The sequence below is a fragment of the Chanodichthys erythropterus genome, chromosome 20, assembly GCF_024489055.1.
Source record: "Chanodichthys erythropterus isolate Z2021 chromosome 20, ASM2448905v1, whole genome shotgun sequence".
Lineage (NCBI taxonomy): Eukaryota > Metazoa > Chordata > Actinopteri > Cypriniformes > Xenocyprididae > Chanodichthys > Chanodichthys erythropterus.
In genome coordinates, this window is record NC_090240.1 from 24879847 (window position 1) to 24901970 (window position 22124).

Below are 22124 nucleotides of genomic sequence, written 5' to 3' on the forward strand. Positions count from 1 at the left end.
CGTTATCTCAACATAGTGACCATCAAATGTGCCACCCATGGAAGAAAAAAAGAAAAAAATGCAGTTGTCTGCAGTTGCTGGAGGAAATAAATCATGGAAATATATTGGCCTAATAAAGCAGATTGAATCTGAAGTGATTTTGCTCTCTGATTAATGTGTCCTTTGAAGATTCATGCTTTTTAGGTAGCAGATTAATAATCTATATTAAAAAAAAAGCGTCAGTAAAGAGCATATCAAGTGGCGAGAACTACGATCTGCAAAAGGAGTTTTTATTTCCCTTTCTCTTGCTTTTTTAAATGGATCAATTAACGGCATGTAAAACCAAGCTGGCGCTACAACGTAAACATGTGTGAGCTAGACGAGGCTTTGTAGAGAATATCTGGTGCTCCGCTTCACACAAGCTAATTAAACTTGTAAATCTCAGTGTTGCAGGCTGATTTTCCTATAGAGTAAAAACACAGGCATTAAAAGTAGAAAAGAAAGCCAACTGTCAGCACAATTCATTTCCAAAAAACACTCATAAGCCTGGTTAACCAAGTGTACAGAAAAATCTGAAGGTATGAAACGTAATTTTCAACAGTGTAGCAAAATCGCGCCTGGACATCAACAGCAACTGGCCATCTTCCTTATTTGATCAGACATATAGAAAAAGATAACAAATGAAACAATGGCAAGATGGTTACATAAGGGCTGGCGGAGAGGGAGCCTTGATCTGGACAGATGAGGGGAAGGAAAAGCCGAGTCAACTCACCAGCTTGAAGTCCTGAATGCTACAGATGAAGTAGGGCGTGTTCGGCCGTCGGCTCTCTATGTACACACAATCTGTGAGGATAACAAACAAGAGTGTTACCAACATCATCTAGACTGTCAGATAGGATCTCAATTATCTTAATTTCTCAAAAAATCTGTTTCCCTTTGTAAAACACAACTGGAATGCAAGTAATAGGATTTAAGGGCTTTTGAATGCAGGACAGTCCTCTCTTTCCAGAATAAACATCAAGGGGAGTCTGAGAAAGAAGGTCAGTATTGTTCTAACAATTATGTGAAGGCAGGGGGTTTTGTAGAGAAGAAAACAATAACCAAACGCAAGAGACAATGTGAAGCTGATGCGATGCAAAACGTATCCTAAATTACACAAAAATGATGTAACTTTTCCTCCTCTAAACTGAAGCTGAGCAGAGGGCCTCTGTGTTTAAATTAAATGTGACTGGTGGTATGGCCAGGTCATGAACCTTCGTCTCCTTAACAAAAACATTCACACTGCAAAGCCCCAACAAGAGAAAGCAGCTTTAGCTAAGGAGACGCACATACACGCACGCACACTTCCTTCCTCTGCGGTCAATCTGCCAAACATTTGTAGAGTGCGGGGGATGAAAAGATCACCCTCTTGTTCCACCCGCTTCTCCGCAGAGAGACAATCTGAGGCGCTCTTGAAATGGAAAATACTTCAGTGCCGTGCTGTGCCGACATCAAAATTACTGTAAGTTATTTGGGGGGGAAAAAAACCTGATGTCTGTTTAAAAGAAAGGGAGTGTTCGAGCCGTTTGCAAGATAAGAATCTTATTTACACAGAAGAATGAGCCTCCAGTTTGAAGACAAGCATTCTTTGATAGTTCAAATGTGTTGAGAACACAAAGAGGGCTGTGCTCGGCTGCTTGGATCACCCTCTGTCAGACTCTGAGGTGCCAGCCACCGCTCCATTCAAAACACTCATTACTTTACATTGCTATTTCACACTACAAATCCATTTTACACTGGCACCCAAGCCGGTATTTGTGTTACCTAGACCTGCACAGTTCAACTTGAAGGTGATGGAGTTGCTGTGGTTTCAAGTCAACATGAAATCAAAACTGACCTTTTTTTTTTTTTTTTTTTGTACCTTAATAGACATTCCAAGTGCCAAATTCATCCGTTCACACCTAGGCCATCCAGTCTATTAGATAATGTTAACAAACAGCTGACACATTTTTTGCATTCAAGTCTGGCTAAATTTGTGTAGGGACATGCCACTTTTCACAATCCAATCAACTTCCAGGTCTCACTATTATTTTTTTTCCTCATTGAATGTACTGTTTCAGACAAAAAAAAAGTCACTTTAAAAACTAATACGGCTCACGAATGCCATTGCATGTTGACTTTAACCTAAAAATAATTAATGCCTAATGACCTAGGTGACGTCATCAGAGGCGGAGCAAGTTATTAAATTGCATTTCTGATGACATCACCAAGGCCATAAGATAATATCTATCAGATAACCAATTTCCAAGTAGCTATTTCATATTCAAGTCTGGCTGACTTCAATTAAGGACCGCCCACATTCCATGATCCAATCAACTGGTCACAAATGCCATTTCATGTTGACTTAAAAGCAATTTTAAAAGCAGAAATCAAACAGCTCTTAGGTCATAAATCATACGTTAACATTAATATAATGCTAAAATACAAATTAATTTCTTTTACAGCTAAACTCAAAGACTTAGCAAATAGGATGTTAAAAAAATGGCTTATCAGAAAGCTGGATTTAAAACTTTCAACAGATTCCCGAACCCATGATTCATTCACACTTCCAGGCTCGTAAACAAAGGCCATGCCGCATGTTAAAAACACAAATCGTGCATTAACAAGCAAGGGCAACTCCACCATCTTGTCTCTAGTTCGCTAAATGCGTAAGCAACACTCGTGTGTGTTGATGATGGGGTTGAGCCTCTCAGTTCCCGGCAGCCATATCTGAACACACAGCTTCTGGAGCGTGGCACAAACACACTCTCACACCATGGCGAGGATAGCAGCCTGTGTGTGTGTGTCATTGCTCTAAGCGCAGATCTGGAGATGCTAGAAGTCTTTGTGTCTCTGTAGTGCTAAAACTGCATGGAGATAAATGTTTATCTGAACGCCTCAGTATTCCAGGGATGAATTCACGTAGCGTGGGCTGAGGCGGCTAAAAGCTACTACTAACAAAAGGAGAGCGATTCCGTTCCAGCCTTCTTAGTGCACATCATCTTTTATTTATTTGTTTTGCCGGGTGCCGTTATTGATCTTGTTGCGTTTATCTGTTCAATGCAGCAGGCGGAATAAAGATATTTAATAGGCTGAGCACATTGTAAACCATTCGATGGGGGAAGGGGGGTGGGGGGGTTGTTAAGAATGCAAGGGGGCCATTTTGAGTGGGTTGCATGTGTGACAGGAAAGGCTTGTTATCAGAGCCCGTCCGCACAGAGCATTCTAAGGCTTTATAGTGTGTTAGTGGCGTGGGCTGAGCTCTGCCCGTCTGTTTCTACCTGTGCTCATCCTCTCATTTACCAGATAACGTAAGAGAATATATCCATCAGTGCAGTGACTGACAGCCTTCCACGAAGGGGGAGGGGAGGCTGAAGAACAAAAGAGACAAATCTCAATGAAATGAGATGACATGTTTCAGAACATCCCAGGCGGTGTTGAGAGGGATTTACCTTTGAGAATTGCGGCTTATAGTCTCTTAACCCGGCTGGTAGATTCATTTAGAGGAAATGGATTCCCAACATACTGACAAGGCAATAGATATCTGTGCTGTGAGCAGTAAGGAAAATACTGAGGTATAAAGGTCTGGTTTAAAATTCTTTCTAGGGGTAAATGAAGCTGTAAATGTGACCTTAGCCTATTTCTTGGCAATAAAGCAAAGACAAAATCTTTATTTTTCACCATTTATGTATTTTTCAAAATAATTAAAGGGATAGTTCACCCAAAAATGGGTCATCATTAACTCGCCCTCAAATTGTTTCAAACCTGTATGAATTTCTTTCTTCTGGTTGACACCGAAGAATATATTTTGAAGAATATGGGTAATAAAAGAGTTGATGGGCCCCTTTTACTTCCATAGTATGGGGGAAAAAAAAATACTATGGAAGTCAATGGGGTCCATCAACTGTTTGGTTACGGACATATTTTCTTTTGTGTTCAGCAGAATACAGATATTCATTCAGGTTTGGAACAACTTGAGAGTGAGTAAATGAGAGAATTTTAATTTCTCACTATCCCTTTAAGAATGATATTTAATAATTTTTAATTTCTCCAATATTAAACAAAATTAATTATAACCAAAACAACATGGTCACATTTATCATTGCTTAGCTTTATTTCCAAAATCCAGTCATTTTAATAGGAATCCAAACGATTGGGAATTTCACGTGAGAGCAAAAGATTTCTTCATGCAGATTTTGCATCGGGTTCAACTTGGTCACACAGATTCGCTGCTCTGGCCAATAGAAAGCTGCTTGGTTTGAAAGTGACTTTTGTCTGAGCTGTGCTCCATATATCTCTACACCACTGACATTAGATAATGGACCTTTTGTGCCCTTAAAATGTAGCTAATGTGGACGCACATTAACATTGTGACTTAAGTTTAAATCAAAGACATTATTAATGCCACCTTTTGCAGTCTCAAAATGTGATTTTTTGCCAAATAATAAAGCAACTGTGATGTGTCAATATTTTAAAACAGACAGAAAAATCATTTCTAAAGTCTGCAAAAAACAGCCAAGAAAATGTGTTTTTAAAACAACCCAAAAGGTACTTTTCCCACCCATCTGTGAAACTCGTTTCCAAACAAAAGGTCCTTGGGAAATAAATTGTGTTTAATATTTTACAATAATGACAGTCCTCACTGGCCGTGGAGAGTTGCGAGGCTGTAATTTGTGCTGTTTTTTGAGAGCGGACCTTTAAGACTCCAATCTGTTCAGCTGCGTTCCAGCCATTTTGTGCTTTTAGAGAAGCCCCTCTCCATCAGAGAGTGAGCAGGCAGAGAAAAAAGGGAAAGAGACCGAAAGAAAAAGAGAGAGAGGAGTGTCTGGGGGAGGGGTGGATAGGATTTGAGGGGATGTGTGCTGTTCTAGGGGCTTTGTGGACTCCCAAATGCCTCCCACAGGCCACAGGTCGCATCTCTCTCTCTCTCTCTCCCTCTCAGTCTCTTTACCTGACTCTCTCACCCTCTCTTTTAGTGGCCTGAGGAGAACAGAAGGGTGGGGGCTTTGCAAACAGCACAGATCCATTATCGACCACTCCACTGGAGCAGCCTGGCCTCATCCTTAGATTGAGATTTATTGAGCTGAAGAAATAGTCCATCACACGCCGAGACGCGTTCACACACACGTGTACCCGTGCTTAAGGAAACTGACAAAACGCCCTAGCGGAAGATAGAAGTTGTTCTGTTTGCAGCTATTATTTCTTAATGTATTGTCACCCGTCACTTAGCAACATGAATATTCATGCAGAAAGGGAAGAGGGGTAGCACTCATCCAATCCTCCTCCTTTTCCACCGAGGCTTATTGTTCACTCAGCCATTCTTCTAAACCGGTAAAGCGTAGCTAATTTAAAACACACCTTTACCGATGAAAGAGACCTGCCCTGCTTTCAGTGTCAATCCAGTTGCTGTTTTAATCCACTCCACCTCCACGGAGGAAGACTGAGACACAAAAAGGCTAAAGCAAAATATTAATATTTCACAAGCGCTCAGCTGTTTCACTCAAAAGAGGGGCGGTGTTACTGTCGATAATACCTTCTGCTAGGTGACATCTTGGCTCATTGTTAAATGCAGATGTCCACTGTGGTCATGTTCATCTTGAAATTAAAGTAGCCAAGGAATGCAATAATGAAATGGTAGGGGGTTTGGACCAGGTGCTGACTTCACACTCCACGTGTCGCATTCACACCCCTCTTCCTACATGACAGACAAGCGGCGAAGCATCGACCTGCACCACTTGTGTCACATCGTACTGGGAAGTACTTCAGTGCAGGTGCTTCAGCTGGCACCAATGCCCCGTGTCAGGAGGAACAGGTCGGTCTTAACCCTGCTCATCCAATTTACACTGCTAGTCATTTCCTTCGCCTTGAGACCGCAGCTTCAAACATTCATGCACAAACTTATTCTTCTCTTCTTCCATAACCACTCTGTCAAGTTTGCAATTTTTGCCCCATCTCATAGCAGGAGATAAATACCTTTGGCCCAAATTATCAAACCTTATGCAGCTTTGCCCTCAGAGTAGCAGGCAGGAAAAAGCTGACTCCCTCTGGGCCGGGAACAGAAGCCGTTTGACGAGTGTGGTACACTTAGTCTGAAGCAGCTTTCTAATTTGTAATTGGCAGGTGGTTCAATTTCACAAAAGCCTCTACAGTCTCCCTGTCATACAATGCTACACGGAGGGAAATTTCAGAATAGATCTGGCTCTTTTATTTCTAGCTATTGGCTTGGTACGGATTTCTCTGCAAACTGTTTGAAATGTTGTAAAGGAAGAATTTTGGTGACACTTAAGCCTTTTATTTTGGAAAGAATAAAACTTGACATATGGGGGTTTAAAACGAAGAAACAAACAAAAGCGCCTAACAATACATGACTGTTTGTATATCTTAACGTAAATGTATTGTGTTCAACACTGTTATGATTGATTCACTATGCATAATAGCACAGAGTTAGTTTACCTATAGAAATATTAAAAGACACAGAAACAAAACAACTTGTTTTAAGTGTCAGATATAGGGCTGCACCAATATTTAATTTCCTGTTGATATGATAAGCCATTATTTTTCATGTTAGGGTTGATAAAGAAAGTCAATATTCATTTTAAATATTAAAATATAAATATATAATATTTACATATAAAAATATATGTACACTACTGTGTTTAAAATGAAACCTTGATATCAATCATTTTAATAGCTACAAGTGAATTTAATATGAAAAAATTTATAATTTTGGAGATCTGCTAAAGATTACAGTTAACAGTTACTTAATTAAAGGGTTAGTTCACCCAAAACTGAGAATTCTGTCATAAATTACTCACCATGTCGTCCCAAAACTGTAAGACCTTCATTCATCTTCTCAACAAAAATGAAGATATTTTTGCTGAAATCCATGAGCTTTCTGAACTCCGATAGACTGCAACGTTATTACCACCTTCAAGGCCCAGAAAGGTAGTAAACACATCATTAAAATAGTGACTACAGAGGTTTAACCTTAATGTTATGAAGCAACTAGAATACTTTGTGTGCAAAAAACAAACAAAAATAATGACTTTATTCAACAATTCCTTCTCTTTCATGTCAGTCTCCTACGCTGGTCACGTAGTAAACAGAGAAGCGCTTCCGGGTTCTAACGATGCCTTTACTACCTTTCTGGGCTTTGAAAGTGGTAATAACATTGCAGTCAATCAGAGGCCAGAAAGCTCATGGATTTCATCAAAAATATATCTTAATTTGTGTTCCGAAGATGAACGAAAGCAAAGGTCTTACAGGTTTGGAATGGCATGAGGGTGAGTAATAAAAGACAATTCTCATTTTTGGGTGAACTAAGTGAGCGTTAGATGATGGCAAACAATTCTGCGTCCACATTTCTTCTATTTTTACATTTTAGATTTAAAAATGTTCAATATAAAAAAATAAAACCGAGAAAGAAATCAATAAACAATGTGGTACAGATGCATCCTTAACTCAGACTGAGGGTCACAAACTAAATTATGACCTTTCTGGAAAAAAAAAACCTTAACATGAGTGACCCTCAGGGGAAAAATAAATGCTACATGAGTTTAAAATGTGGCCCATTTAATTGAACCCATTTGATGATTTGATTTAAACAGCAAAGCTTCTGTTCTCCACTTCAAGACAAGGATATGAGGGTCTCCTTGTCGCCTGCTCTGCCTCCGCCTGCTTTTCATCTCCCATCTCTCTTTCTGTCTGTCTAAATCTTGAGACAGCTGGAAGCAGAGTGGAAGACATGCATGGAAAAGTTGTCTCTCTACATGGGGTGATACTGTTGCTGTCTCCTCAGAAGAGCAACAGGGAGATGAAGACTGCTGCTTGATGACTCACTCAGGTGGTCAAATGCTGTTAGTCTCACCTCGCTGAATAATACATGACTCTAAGCCAAGAGAGAGCCTGGTTTCTTCCCCTGACAACAAACGGAGAAGTTTATTTCAGCAATGGCCTGAATGCTCTTTGCAAAAGTGGTGCATGTCCATTTTCACCCCACCAAGTGTATTGTGTGTTCATTCTTGTCTGTGTTCCAGGGAAAGATCTGAAGCTTTGTTCGCTTGTTAGTGTTTCTATAACCTCTCTCTACTGTATCCACTGACAAACATGAAACGTACACCGAGCTGCTAATCAGGCAAAATTGTGAGCAGACAAAGAACCTGTTTTGAAATGACATTAGCGAGTTAACGAGGAACCACTCAGCTCTGTGTGGAGGTGAGGGTGATGTGTTCGAGCTCCTGGTGGAGATTTCAGCCGTACGGAAAAGACTGCAATCTTTGGGTGGCTCCGTAATTAGGTGACAGCTGTCCAGACACCAACAGGCAGCCAGGAGAGAGAAAGGCAGGCCATCGTCAGCAACGTACTCATCCCTACTCAGCCTTTCGCAGATTCAACATCTAGACCTCCACTTCAATCGTAACCACAACAATAAGCTCTGTTCCAAAACTTAGTGAGCTATCTTGCCGTCTACTGTTTACACAAACCTCACAAGTGACTGAACTGGAACTTCACACAAATAGAACTCCTAATGTGATGCTTACAGGTTTACATGACTCAATTTCATAGTTGCGTCCCAAATGACGCACTATACACTATGCACTTATACAGTATGTACTCATAAGTGTAGTGTTTGAATTTTATAAGGTTGAGTCTGGAAGCCCCATCCCTTCCGCAACAAAATTAATGCCATGACAGTTGAGTGCATGAAGTGTCCAACATTCCACACTTCATTTTTTTTCCTGTTAATTTAGTGCATCATCTGAGTACTTAAAGACTACTTTTTCTTTTTGTAATTATCGGTGTGAACACACTACTCGCACTATTTGTACTTAAAAACATCACAGAATAGTGCATAAGCACGTGAATTGGGACGCATCTCATGTTTAATGTTAGCATGTTGCCAAGCTAACCACATGATAGCATGTGCAAATATTGGGTAATTTTTTTCACTGACCTTGCCACAATACATTCTGGGCATCCTGGGATTGCCTACACCGAGAAGGATACAAGCAATACTGCCTTAGACATTAGATAGGGAAGTATCAATATCATTCTTCATTGTAATTTACAGAAAATGTAATAAATTAATATGTTATTGATGTCTATCATTATTATTCTTGTTAATAAGAAATATTATTCAAATAAAACTAGAAAAAAATACTGTAAATACTGAAAAAGTTCAAATAAATGTAACTTGTTTATCATCAATATTAATTTATTTTATTTCTAGTTTTTTTTTATTATTAATAGTAATAATAAAAAAACTGACAATAAAATTACTATATGGACTAATAAAGAACTCTCAGCTAATAATAAATATAGGGTATTAATTTGGGGCAAATAATCATGCTGCTAACCTTTCTAAAACAGTGTTTTCATCAAGAGCGCACCTATGCCGTCTCAAAATGCTCTCTAGGTAGGCAGCTCACTTGGTTTTGGATGAGAGTTATAATGAGCACCATAAAGCCCACCCCAACCCTCAGCCGAGCCCACTGTGGACATTCACCTCTCTTTATTGTCAGAATTCTCATCACACGGGTGGGAGTGGTACTCATCCAGCCAATCCCGCTTGATGAGCTCTCCATTTTAAAAGCCAAATGGCAGCCAGGGAGACAAATTGCCGTCACAGTACAAGGACATTGGTGCGACTCCAGGTTGTAAAGACGGACTGCAGACAGCCACGGCCAGCTCGCAGAGGCCTGAGTATTGATCTCATGTGTGTATAATCTCGCGGCTGGATCCATAAGCTGCCTCTGTGTAGCGAATATCCGCAAAGCTACAGGGAGCATGGACACGAGAACGCCACTCAAAGGCCTGATCGATTCAGATGCTTTACTCTTCCTTCCGAGCGGCCCTGTCTGCAATACAAATGCCTCTCCATCTCGTTCTCTCCATCCGTATCACACTCACTCCTCTTCTCCTTCCCTTCCTTCCTCACTTAAGCACACTCAATCTCTCCAACGATGAGACTACGTGCCTTATTTTTCTTTTTTTTCCCTCTCGACATCCTAATAAACGCACACTAAGCTTGCTATAAAAACGTTAGCGGACAAAATATATGAGGGAGATCTCTGTGTTGGCTTTCAATATTACTTCCTCTTATCTAGTGTCATACGTGCACGCGGCCGACTCTCTCGAGCCACAAAAGCAATTATTGTCTTGTTTCAGTTCTTTCCCTTGATTACACTCTCTCTTTTTCCGTTGGCTTCTCACCGTTTTTAATACCCACTCCAAGGGTGGCCGGTTTTACATATTGTGTGTCACTAGACAAATATAAAAGGATTTAACATTTAGCAGAGTTTAATCCAGCACAGGCTTTGTGTCTACTTAAGCCGCCCGAATCAAATCTGATTGCAGTAAGGCTGCAGCAACTGACCGCAAACCAAATTCATGCACATACAGCAAGACCTGCACGATTAATCGAAATAAAACCGAAATCGTGATATGGCTTAGTGCACTTATGTAATCGCAAAGGCTGTGAATTAAATATATATGCTGTGTAAGGCAAGTGAAATGAGCCTTTTACATGCAAGCAACTCACGATCTGATGTTTTCAGTGTTTCAGAGTAGCGCGGTTCAAAGATTTTTATTTTACAGTGAAATATCACAATATTTTTTATATTTTTATTTAATAATAACAATAAATAAGTTGCAAACATTAATAAACATGTATGTATATTCAAAAAATGTGTCCAAACTGTACAGCCCTACAAACAACAGAAAAAAAAAAGTGATTTAAAAAAAACATGCAGTTATACAAAAATGTCTCTAAAGCATTAAAAGATCATCTATATGATGTAGAGAACACTGAAAGTCAAATGAAAGGTTCGCTGTATAGATAGCATAATGCAAATTCTTAATCCTTGGATCCCTAAAACAACAAACAAGATCTACGGCGGTGCAATTAAAATCCATTCCTGCCTCTTTTTAAATAACTAAGGTGCAGCCATCTTCAAAAACATGGTGACATCCCTTTCTATTCTCTACTGCAGCACTGACAAAATCAACTAACATGCCTCAGACGAGTGTGATTCAATTCAATCTTATCTAAAGCAGAGCAGCAGTACTCTCCAAAACAGAGCAGGGAAGGGGTCTGCTGGGTTATTACCGAAAGATAGCTTCAGCAACTGTGTTTTCAAGGACCTTCAGCAGATAATACCTCCAACCTGATTCCACTGGGGCAATGGTGGGAGGAAGAAGAGGAGGAGGGGAGGCAACCATCACACCATTCCCCACCTTCCCCCTCCAAGCAAACACATCTCTGCTAAGCAGAAGAGATGGAGTGGAGACATAAGATTGGAAATTACGCAAATGGCTATAATTTGACGTCTTCGCATTAAATTACTAAGCATACTGACTGACCTTTCTGTTGCTGCTAAATAAATGAAAGACACGGCGAGGATGATTTAGGACTACGGCAGCTGCGCTACGCAGCCGTGCTTTTGCCCTCCGCCTGAGTGTTGACATTTCCCCCCAGTCTCATGTACAACCAATTTCTAAACAGCAGGTGAAAGAGAGGCCATGTTTACAGCGCAGGAAAAGGTTATTGCTCTGGTCTAGGCTCAATCTCAGTGCCTAATAAAGACCTAATGTGGACCGTTTCGCTTTTTCTGCCACTCACTGAAAAATAAAAACAAGAATCTTGAGTGTGCTTTGGAAGGCTAAGTGTGAAAAATATGACCGTTTCAAATATCATCACAGTGATTTCTTCTGCATTTCCATCAAGAAGCAGTGAAGTTATTTGGTCAAGCACAGCAGCCAATGAAAATGCATTTCTTCTCATCCAAGCAGTGGATGATGTGACATGTTTATGCTAAGCTGAAGCACCATTTTCAGCAACGCTAACAAAATATTGCCTGGTTATAAAATATAAGCATGGTTATTTGATGATGAACCCAACTTTAACTAGAGTACAACCGGAACTCACCGCCAGGTCTGTAAACAATGTCGTCCTCCGTAATAAAGGAAGTGATCTCGCCGTTCTCCGTTCGCTCATAACGCGATTTCTTCTTGGGCAGCTTCTTCTTGCTTTTCTTGGTGGCCTCCTCTGCCGTGGCGGCCCCAGGCGTCTCGTTGTCGTCATCCTCACTGTGTTCGCTCTCTGCATAGTTCTTAGCACCGCCCTCCAGCGTGCAACTACGCCGGGGCCGTGAGCTCTCGCTCTCTCGTGTTTTGTCCCGCTTCTCGCGGTCTCTGTCCCGGTCCCGGTCGCGCTCCCTCTCCTTGTCCTTCTCTTTGTCGGCAGTCATGATTCGCCACGTGCCTTCTTCTGTCCTCTCACGGCTGGGCCTCCGTGAAAGGTAGACTGTGAGCCTGGGCTTCAGTCTTCTGAATTTACCAATCAAATCCAGGGAAAATTTGGCCACACCAACAACCCCAGTGTTTCAGAAGAGCTGAAGGGAGAAAACAAAAATGACATTGTTAGAGGAGTTAATGGTGCGACACTTTTTTGTCCTATTTATTAAATTATTAAAAATATATATTAAAAAAATTCATTTTCAATACAATTACCTCTTTTAGGAGATTAAAATGTGACAAAGATTACAAAGCTGTCTCGCAATAATGCCATGACAGAGTGTGAGGGTGAAATTAGGATAGAATATACCACAGCTACGTTTATATTATGCCTCCACTGTCCTTTTTCTTTTTATAGAAATAAAAAGCATTCAATTTATCTGGATAACAGCTGCTTCAATACCATCCAGATCAACCAACACAAGCTGGAGAGTCATACGTAGTGCAGCAGGAATCAGAGTTCACAGTCACGTAAAGAGTGTAAGTGATGAGATGACTGACAAGACCATGGCGGAGGATTTGTTACACAACAGAGCCTAAGACAAATGTTTTTATCTTGTAGAATGACTCAATCGCAATTTCAATACCCTGCATTTTGAAAGCGGCTCCCTGATGCATGCAAATATCTCCCAATATGAAAGCTATCTTAGGCTGGGCTGTGTAGTTCTAACCATCTCTTAGCTCTTTATCATGCTTGAAGACAAATTTGGTCTCTATGTGCACTTTGAATATTGAAAGAGTACTTTGATTATGGTTGCACTTATTGTTTGCACTTAAGACTAAAGGTGATGATACACAGGGCAACTGTGTTATTTGTTATTTATGCAATTTGTGGAAAGGAGTTCAGGTAGGAGGACAAAAGTTGTAGAGGCTCATAAATCATTTACAGATCTAAGGTCTGAAGAGACTCATATGAAATCATACAGAAGAGAAGCCAGTCAAGTTGAGTTTGTGGCAAAACATTTTAAAGTGCTTGAGTATTGTTGTCTTTTACTGTATATAGAATGCATTCTGAGAAAGTAGAAATGAAATGACAATCATAACAAGATGATTAGTTAAAACATTTCAAATCCACCTGCAGACTAATTTTCTAGTCATGTATTTCATCACTGAAGTTTTCTTAAAAATACTGTGTAAAAAATCTTGTCTCATCTCGTGAACTCAATCTCAAGTCTCGTGAGCTAACTGTCGTCACACCCCTAACCTGTTTGTAATAAATTTTAATATGTTTTGAAGGGGCAAAAAAAAAAAAAAAAAAGTCACAGTGATAAAAACTATTCCCGTTTTTACTTCACTGATAACGGAAATTACATCATAGGTAAGACCTGTGCAGACTATGACTCGGCCATGGTCAATAAGTCTGCTAAAATATCAGATAATTTTACCTTTTTATGGCAAGGCAAGGCTAGATGTAAAATGTCATTTGGTGCATCTTGCTCAAAATCTTCAATTATATATTACTTTTTACTTGATATTACAACATTAACAAAGATGTGCTCTAAATGTGCTTTCATGTTTCCCAACACAGTGAGATATTTGTAAAACCAAGGGCCTGTTGATACTCATGCAATCGGTTTAATCAATCACAGCCGGCGAGCAGCGCTGTGACGTCGCACACCAAAAGGAACATCAATCGGCGGTCTCTTCCACAGCAGCAGCGCACGTCCTCAGGAGAGCTCTGAGCAAAGCTATATCAAAAAAGCACAAACTTCAAGCTGCCTGCTCTATTCCCCAGCTCATTTCTGCCTGGCGATGAAAAGCACCACTATGTTTCCCTGCACAGTGACCTGAACAGGATTCCCCACTGCATTATCAAATAGGCTCAGCTGCACGTTTTACAGGGTATTAGGCTTATATAGACCTTTGCACAACTAGCCAGTTCAGGCTATCGAGAATTTCTTACAAGTAATACATTAGACTGGAATAAGACCCAGTGCTCCCTCCAGGCCATAGTGTTTGTTGGTTGTGCATGCTGGTCAGGCTAACTACAGCTTGGCCAGAGGCGGCCCTACCTCAGCTAGCACAGCGATCACCCGTGGAAATCAGAACAGACAGGCATGGAGAAGCAAACCTGGCAAGAGAGTCAGACAGAAAACAGCTTTGGATCAAATCCTGTTTTTACAACGCTCGCTGCTACTTGCCTCTTTTAAGTCAACATTCATGAAAATAAAGATCAATCTTGCTTTGGCCGAAAAGTGCGAAGCAAAAAAAACAAAATGAGACCTCTAATATGAGAGCATGAAATGGCTGCGTAACAATGAAGTGCACTTGAAAGGGTCCACGCCACTCTTCCCCCTTCAGTGAAATGGGAAAGTAAAGATTACAGCCTCTGGTGCAGCTAAACCTGACAACTGCTGAAAAAAAGCTACAGCAAGTGAATTTGGAAATGTGAGGAGCCTGCGGGAGGACAGCAGCAGGACAGAATTGGGCTGTTTGTCAGTGTGAGAGGTGTGTTTATAGAGCAGGTACAAAAATGAAGAGAAACGGCTTATGACAGGCACACTGGTGCAGTTGACAAGCAGCCCTGTCAATGGCAGCCTGTCATCTTGAGTAGACGGAAACTGACGGGGCAGCTGCTCTCCTCATCAACCTCGAACACTACAGACTGATTACGCCACATCACGGCCCAATTAATCACCTTATGATGAGTTACCATGCTGACCACCAGCCTGAACACATAAAAACATACATACATAAACCATAAATGTTTCCATATACATTTAGGGTGTTTTTCTGCTTTTTGCATGTGTTTTTCCTCAAGTCGGTTTGAATTATGGCAAAACTAAATATTTTCAAAATCGACTAGTTGGTGCGTTGCTAAAATGTCGTCGACTAATCGATCAGGAAAGAAGTTCTGCATAATTAGACCAGTTTTAAGTTCATCAGATTAAATAGGACACATTCTGGTGTTCAAATACAGCTAGCCAGAGAGCAAGATAATCAAAATACCACAATTTCTCTCTTTAAAATGCAACGATTGCAGTTTGGGCGCTTAAATATGACATGACAACGGCAAAAACATGGGATGAATTTCCAGGAAGGTTTTACCGTGCAAACAGTTAAAACACAAGATGTAAGCAACAATGCTGACATTTTTTTAAAGAAATTAAAAAAATCTAGACAATCAAATTGCTGGATGAGAAAATATAATAATGTATACTAGCTTTCAAAAGTTATTAAATAAAATATTAAATAGAATCATATTATCATTTATTTATATATATATAATATATATATATTATATATATATATTAAAAAAAAAATAAAAAAAAAATAAAATCACTCAAGCACTACATTGTGAAAGTGTGTGGTACTCCAGTGCATTGAACAAGCAAGTTTGAAGTCCAATAAACAAGCCTTTATTTGGTGGCAGCAACTTATGGTACAATGTTATTGCAATTTTTTCTGGAACAGTACTGTAAGACAATTAATGTGTCATGACAACCCTTACTGCATTTCGACTATGAGACGAGCGTTGTACAACCTCACGCCATGTGATTAATAACTTACAACTGCAGAAAGGTCAGCGATCCACACCTTCTCACATGAAAAGAGTGTCTTATTTATACCAACAGGAGCACATAAGCAACCAGTGATAAGTAGCGGCTGCAGTGAGGTTCACAGCACCGACCAGCAACAATGCATCAGTTCATGTGGCGTCTGAATGGTGACCAGGACCAATTAAGCAATGGCGAGTACTCCCCTGAACAGTACCCACAGATGAATAACGCGCTGTGGGGCAGGTGAGGCTTGAAGCCATTACACATCAATCACCAGAGCAGGACCTTTTGAAAGATACCAGCTGTCTTAATGGAAAAGGGAGGGAGAGAGGCAGGGAGGGAGAAAAATCAGCCATTTGTGAAAGCCGGTAGAAAAAAAAAAAAAAAAGAGAAAGCTTCAGGGGTCTCAGCCAACAGCACCTATTTTACCATTTCCATTACTGCAATGAAGTCAAGGGGTGTGAGCCAGGAGGTTTTAAATAAAAATACATTTCTCCTTCAGAGCAGCGGATAAATTAGACCTTCTCACCCCTCCAACCACACAGTTGCTCTGCCACTATTAACACATCACCTCACAATGGGCACGCAGCAGGGCTCTATTACAAAACACACTCCTTTTTCAACATTACTCTTTCATGCTGCATGTTTTATTCATCCTAAATCACTCTCCTATTACGCCAATAGGCCAACGCATTCATCTCTGTGATTTGAGGCAAAAGCCAATAAAGGGTCAGGCAACACAAATGCTATTTCCCCAAGACACCCGAACTGCCAGGTGCTTCATTTTAGGGCTGTACCTTACTATTATTTTGATAATCGATTCATCTATTGATTATTTTCTGATTGGTTGAATTAATCCTTTAGTTAACCTACCAATAAATAATAACCGTAACCTTTGCCATTAATCTTTCCACATTTTATTCAAACATTTTTTCCTCATAAAATACAAATTAAAACAAAGCACCAAGAAAAAGGCTTCCAATGTCCATGATGGCAGAATTCATAGTCATGGTTTGAGATTGACAGCAAGATGCGATTCTTGAAATGTTTTGTTCATTCAGCAGATTAAAGTATCTGCTTTAATATATATCTGTATGAAGGAACATCTGAACTCAACCACAGTCAGCGACAGTATCAAAAATGGCGATGTTCATAACACTGGGAAATTTTCACAAATGACAGCATGTTATTAAATAAAAGAGTCCATTTGAGGTGTGACTTCATCCATCGGTTATTTTAAACAACCAACAAGGAACTAATCTAAACTAAACCCATCATGATCACATATGACGTGGCAACAACTAGTTGTCGAGTGTGGTTCCGTTCATTCAGCGCGGGCTTGTCGAGAATGTGGTTTTGAGTCCTGAAAATGTGCTGATGTCAGATTGGTTACAGAATGCCGTTGTCACACTTGTAAAAAATAAAATGCTGTATGAATGCAACTATATTAAGAGGCGCTGACATACTAGCCATTAGCATCTGCTGTAGAGTTTTGTTTTGTGTGAAACTTAAAAGGGGATTAGAGATGAATGTAAACTGTGACGCTTCGACACATTCCACACAAATAGACAAATCGATGTGTCATTCCAGTCCTACTCCATTTGCAATAGTCGAAGGCTGATACATCAAGTCAATGAGCAGACAGCAGTGAGAGAGAGCAAGTGACATTTTTTGGTGATCCCTGATCACTGTTTTCAAATGGTATATTACAAAATGCAGACATTTGACTGGAGAGGATTACCGAAAGCTTTCCAGAAGGAAGTTGTGAAATACACATTTGATGTGATTGTTTTCGGCAAGCGAGATTAGCCTTGGAACATATCAAACAAAACATTATCTGCAATACGAGTAGCTGAGATTTATCAGACAAATGCTCATTCAAAGCTCATCCAAGAGAGCTACTCTGAAAACAGCTTTGTTGAAATCAATCTATTTTGCCAGAGTGCCAAAGCGAAAAGCTCGATAAATAATAAATAAATAAATACAGACATCTGAAGCAGAACAACAACAACAACAAAAAAAATCATCACAGAAACCTCTTTGATAACTCTCCACCAGATTTTAGTTATTGTTGATGAAAGCATCACACTGCACCTGTATTGTGTGAAATTATGACTTGCAGCAGTTCAATTCTAATAGTTTCACATGATCACACAGAACTAGCATGTAGTATCCGTACTGAAAATCCTGATTCACACCATCGGTCTGCTAATAACAGGCATCTTTATCTGATGGCACACATTTATTCTGAAACCGTTCCTGCTGGAAAACATTGTACTGACTAAAATCCTGCATACTCTAAATATTAATGGCCACTACTGACTATTTCAGTGCTCTTCGATAAATGGCTACTTATTGATATGGACGTGTAGTACGATGAAGGACCCTCTCCACACGGAATCGGTTTTTACTGACTTTTAAATTGTGTAGACAGGCTGATGGATCTTTGAGCATTAGCACAGCCTGTTCCATTAAGCGAAATAATGCAAGAAAAGGCCTTTCTTCAAAAGCATAACTCTGTAAAGATTCACATTACACACAGAATAACATCTATGCATTCTGTTCCTTTAAAGCTGCAGTCCGCAACTTTGTGTTAATTTACAAAAATTATATAATGAGAATATACAACATGAATTCATTTTCCAAACCATGTTTTTGTCTTATCCTGAATCATTATGGTACACTTATAATAAGTGTTTATATTCGGACTATTTCAGACCAGACTGGTAGGACCCGCCACAGAGTATCACAGTAACTGCGTGACTCGCCATAGACATACATGGAGAAAAGTAGCTCCGGCTAGAATGTTCCTCCGCAAGACGCGTGCAGTTCTGTTTATTAACCACTAGAGGGCCAAAACTCACGGACAGCAGAGTTCGTATAATGTAGCCTTCACGAACAAACAGACTTTTGTGACTTCTGAGATCTTAACCAAAATTGGAATTACAGATGGTCATGGTCAAGATAAAACCTGCACAACTCTGATTTTATTCGACCTATAAAATAAATAAATAAATAAATAAATAAAAAGAATTTGCCATGTGGTGACATCAAAAGCACTAGACACAAAAGCACACACACATACACATATATTTACAGGGTTTTTCCTGGGTCAAAAATGGTCTTTGGTGGTGGTAGACAAACACTGTCATCCACACAAACACAGTACAAGATACCCTACCCATGTAAACTGTGAGCCCAGTACTGATAATACATCCAAAAAAAAAATGCAAAGAAACCATTTGTAATATTAACTTATCCTATTTATTCATGAAATAAAAAATAATCACTGTCAGGACAGATCATAAAACAAAGTGCTTAGAACTATTTATGTAATATGTAGATTTATATATATAAAAAAAGTTGAAAAGTTAGCAATAAAAGTTTGTCAATTGTGCATTTAAATACTGTTGTCAGTCCAGAAACTAGCAGCATGAAAAATATGTAGTATATACATAAAGCGAGCAAAGCTTTCAATTACAATACAACTTACACAAAGCTGCACTCCTGCGAAAACTCCTGTTATAATCATGAAGTTGTCTATGCTGTGCAGTGAATCTCTTATTGACATTGTGTTTATACTTTGTTGGTTATAATGAAAGGATTCACAAGCAGAACTCATGCTCCGGTGTTGAGCGAATTCTGAATAAAACATCTGATTGGCCATTGCGTTCACACACTTGTCTGTGACATATTTACAAAGCTCAATGCTGCAAAAACACATTGTAAATAGAAACCTCTGATGCTCTTCACAGCGGGTACGGGACAGTACTGCAGAACGGCAGGCATCTCGGTATCACCACATTGAAAATATTTTGGCAGCTGCCATAATTTAATTGTAGCTATTGTGTTCAAAAACCCTATATTTTATATATATATATATATATATATATATATACATATATATACGTCGTAAAAATATTAAGCAAAACATTGAACATATATATATAGGCCTAAACGATATTACTGCTGCTAGTCAACTTGGTAATATGTGTTAACTTCTTTTTTTTGTTGCACATTCAATGTTTTGCTTAATATTTTTACGACGTCTACGATTAAATTACCTCCATGTTAATGTAACATTTTAAAAATAATATTTTGAAAATGTCTATCTAAAGCAGAAAACAAAATTTTACTTTACCTTAGTTTTTGCATGTATTTGTTTTTCTCTGTCACTTGCGGCGGGTTCAGAGATACGTTCACTCGGAAGATGAGCAAGGTGAGTAGTATTTGGAAAGCCTACACAGAACTTTTCCGTTTTCTTCTATGTCATGTCAAACTATTAGGCCGATGTAAAAATTAATCTTGCTTTATAGACTTGTTATATTACCGGTTATGAGGGACAATACAGTATAAACTTTTTTTTAAATCAGATTAAAAGGTGAAACTTTATGACAATTCAGCAATTGCTATATCAACATCCTAACAAAGAGAATACATTAATGTATCGTTGTCAGTACACGTCGCGCTTTTCTTGCGATTTTGCCGCCCGTCATGTTTACAGATACTTTTCATTCAGCAGTTGCCATGGCAATGAACAAAATCCTAACATGCTGACTCGTGGCCTTTTATTTAAGGAAATCTTATAATACATTGAAATCAGTCATTGTGCACATACCATATATGGTGACACTTTCGATTAGGTACACATATTCACTATTAACATGCATATTACTAGCAAACTGGCAATTTATTAGTACTTATAAAGCAGTAATTTGGAGTTTGAGAGAAAATTCCTGGATAATAGTGAATAATATGTGTACCATAATGCATATATAAGGCTAAATAATAAATACATTTATAAAATAAGGCTTAAAAAGCCCCAGAGACCTGATTTAATATGACATCAATAATACTTTAAAATATGCACATACATTTCAGAAAAAAAAGAAAAGAAATACTCTTTAATGTTTGTTATCTAATCAATGTCTACCACTCTTCTTTAATATACTGTTGGATTAAGATCTCATGAGGGCATCCTATGCAAACACTGGCTAGAAATTAATTTGGTGCATCTCTGTAGCATGTAACTACACAAATGTTGATGATTTATATACAGAAATCAAGAGGCTAATCTGAGCCCTGAGGAGTCAGTAAACCTGAGGCTGAAGGCTAGGCTCCAAGCAATCCAAGTATGCGAGTAAGTGGTTGTGTACGAGTGTGTATTCCCTCTGCACAATTCCCGTAGGGGCCAGCTCCCCATCAGCACTCATGTCTATTATCAGCATCGTGCCTGAGAGTAACTTCATTTCACACTGTAAGCCACAAACACAGTGCAAACCACACTGAGGGCTCTCAGACGAGTTTGTCCGTGTGGCAGAGAGGGTTGGGGGAATGTCTGGACTAGTCCATCACTGTGCTTTTAGCCTGGTCATGTAGCCATCAAGCATTTCTAAAGGGAGCATCAACACTGGACGAGTGCGAACACACGATCAATACAAGGAATAGTTCACAGAAAGAAAAAAATCATCATGTCACCATTTATTCACATTCATGTCATTTCAAACCTGTATGTCTGTCTTTCTTCTGCAGAACATAAAAGATATTTTGATTTTTTTGTCCATACTATGAAAGTAGGGATACTCAATCAAATTTCTAATCTCGATAACAGATGCCACGATTTCGTAATCGTTCAAAGGCGCGATTTCAAGGAAAAATATCCACTTACATTATTCTGTGTTTAGAGCATGTTACGTTGGCGAGAGGTGAATCACAACTAACGTTACTTCAGTGTAAAAGGTCTAACCCAGCACAAAAGGAGCTACCAGTGACGTAGGTGTACACTGATATGTCAATTGCATGCGAAACGCCAGCACCTGACATTTTTAAAAAAAGTATATATATTATTATATATTATATATTTACTCCATGAACTAACTAACTCTACAAACATGAAAAACAGTGATAGGACCTCTCAACCTTACGCTAAGGAGAAAATCCAGTACGACTGAGCAGACCAAGCAAAACATGATTAAGTATTTCTGCTAAGCTAGCGACATCAACCACACGGCAAAATCTAATACTTTCATATACTACTTTCTTTGTATAACAGTTCTATCTAATAATGTATTAGACAGGACTGTTAAACAGATCGTAAACTAATGAAGACGGAGAATGAGAGCACTGTGTGCTCAGGATCTGTCTGAACTGTTCTCGGCGCCGTCAAAATAAAACTAACAACAAGCCCAGTTTACATCACTTCAGGCCCTAGGGGAACATTAGTTTTCATGGAACCACACTGGTGGCTAGTTCCTATATGTAAGTTCCAAGAACAACCCGATGCAAAAGCCCCTATTATTATACCATGCGTATGTTGATTTTTTTATTATTATT

General features: G+C 39.3%; 1 protein-coding gene across 6 annotated transcripts in view; it reads right to left on the reverse strand.

The window, feature by feature from the left end:
• rerea (arginine-glutamic acid dipeptide (RE) repeats a) overlaps positions 1 to 22124 on the reverse strand; it is a 167621-nt gene that overhangs the window by 71256 nt on the left and 74241 nt on the right. For all 6 annotated transcript variants that reach the window (XM_067372436.1, XM_067372437.1, XM_067372434.1 and 3 more), the window contains 2 exons: positions 11924 to 12389; positions 752 to 822 (listed from right to left, as the gene is read on the reverse strand). In XM_067372436.1, the coding sequence (XP_067228537.1) occupies positions 752 to 822; positions 11924 to 12245 (393 nt within the window). In that variant the 5' untranslated portion in view covers positions 12246 to 12389. The remainder of the gene's footprint in view (positions 1 to 751; positions 823 to 11923; positions 12390 to 22124) is intronic.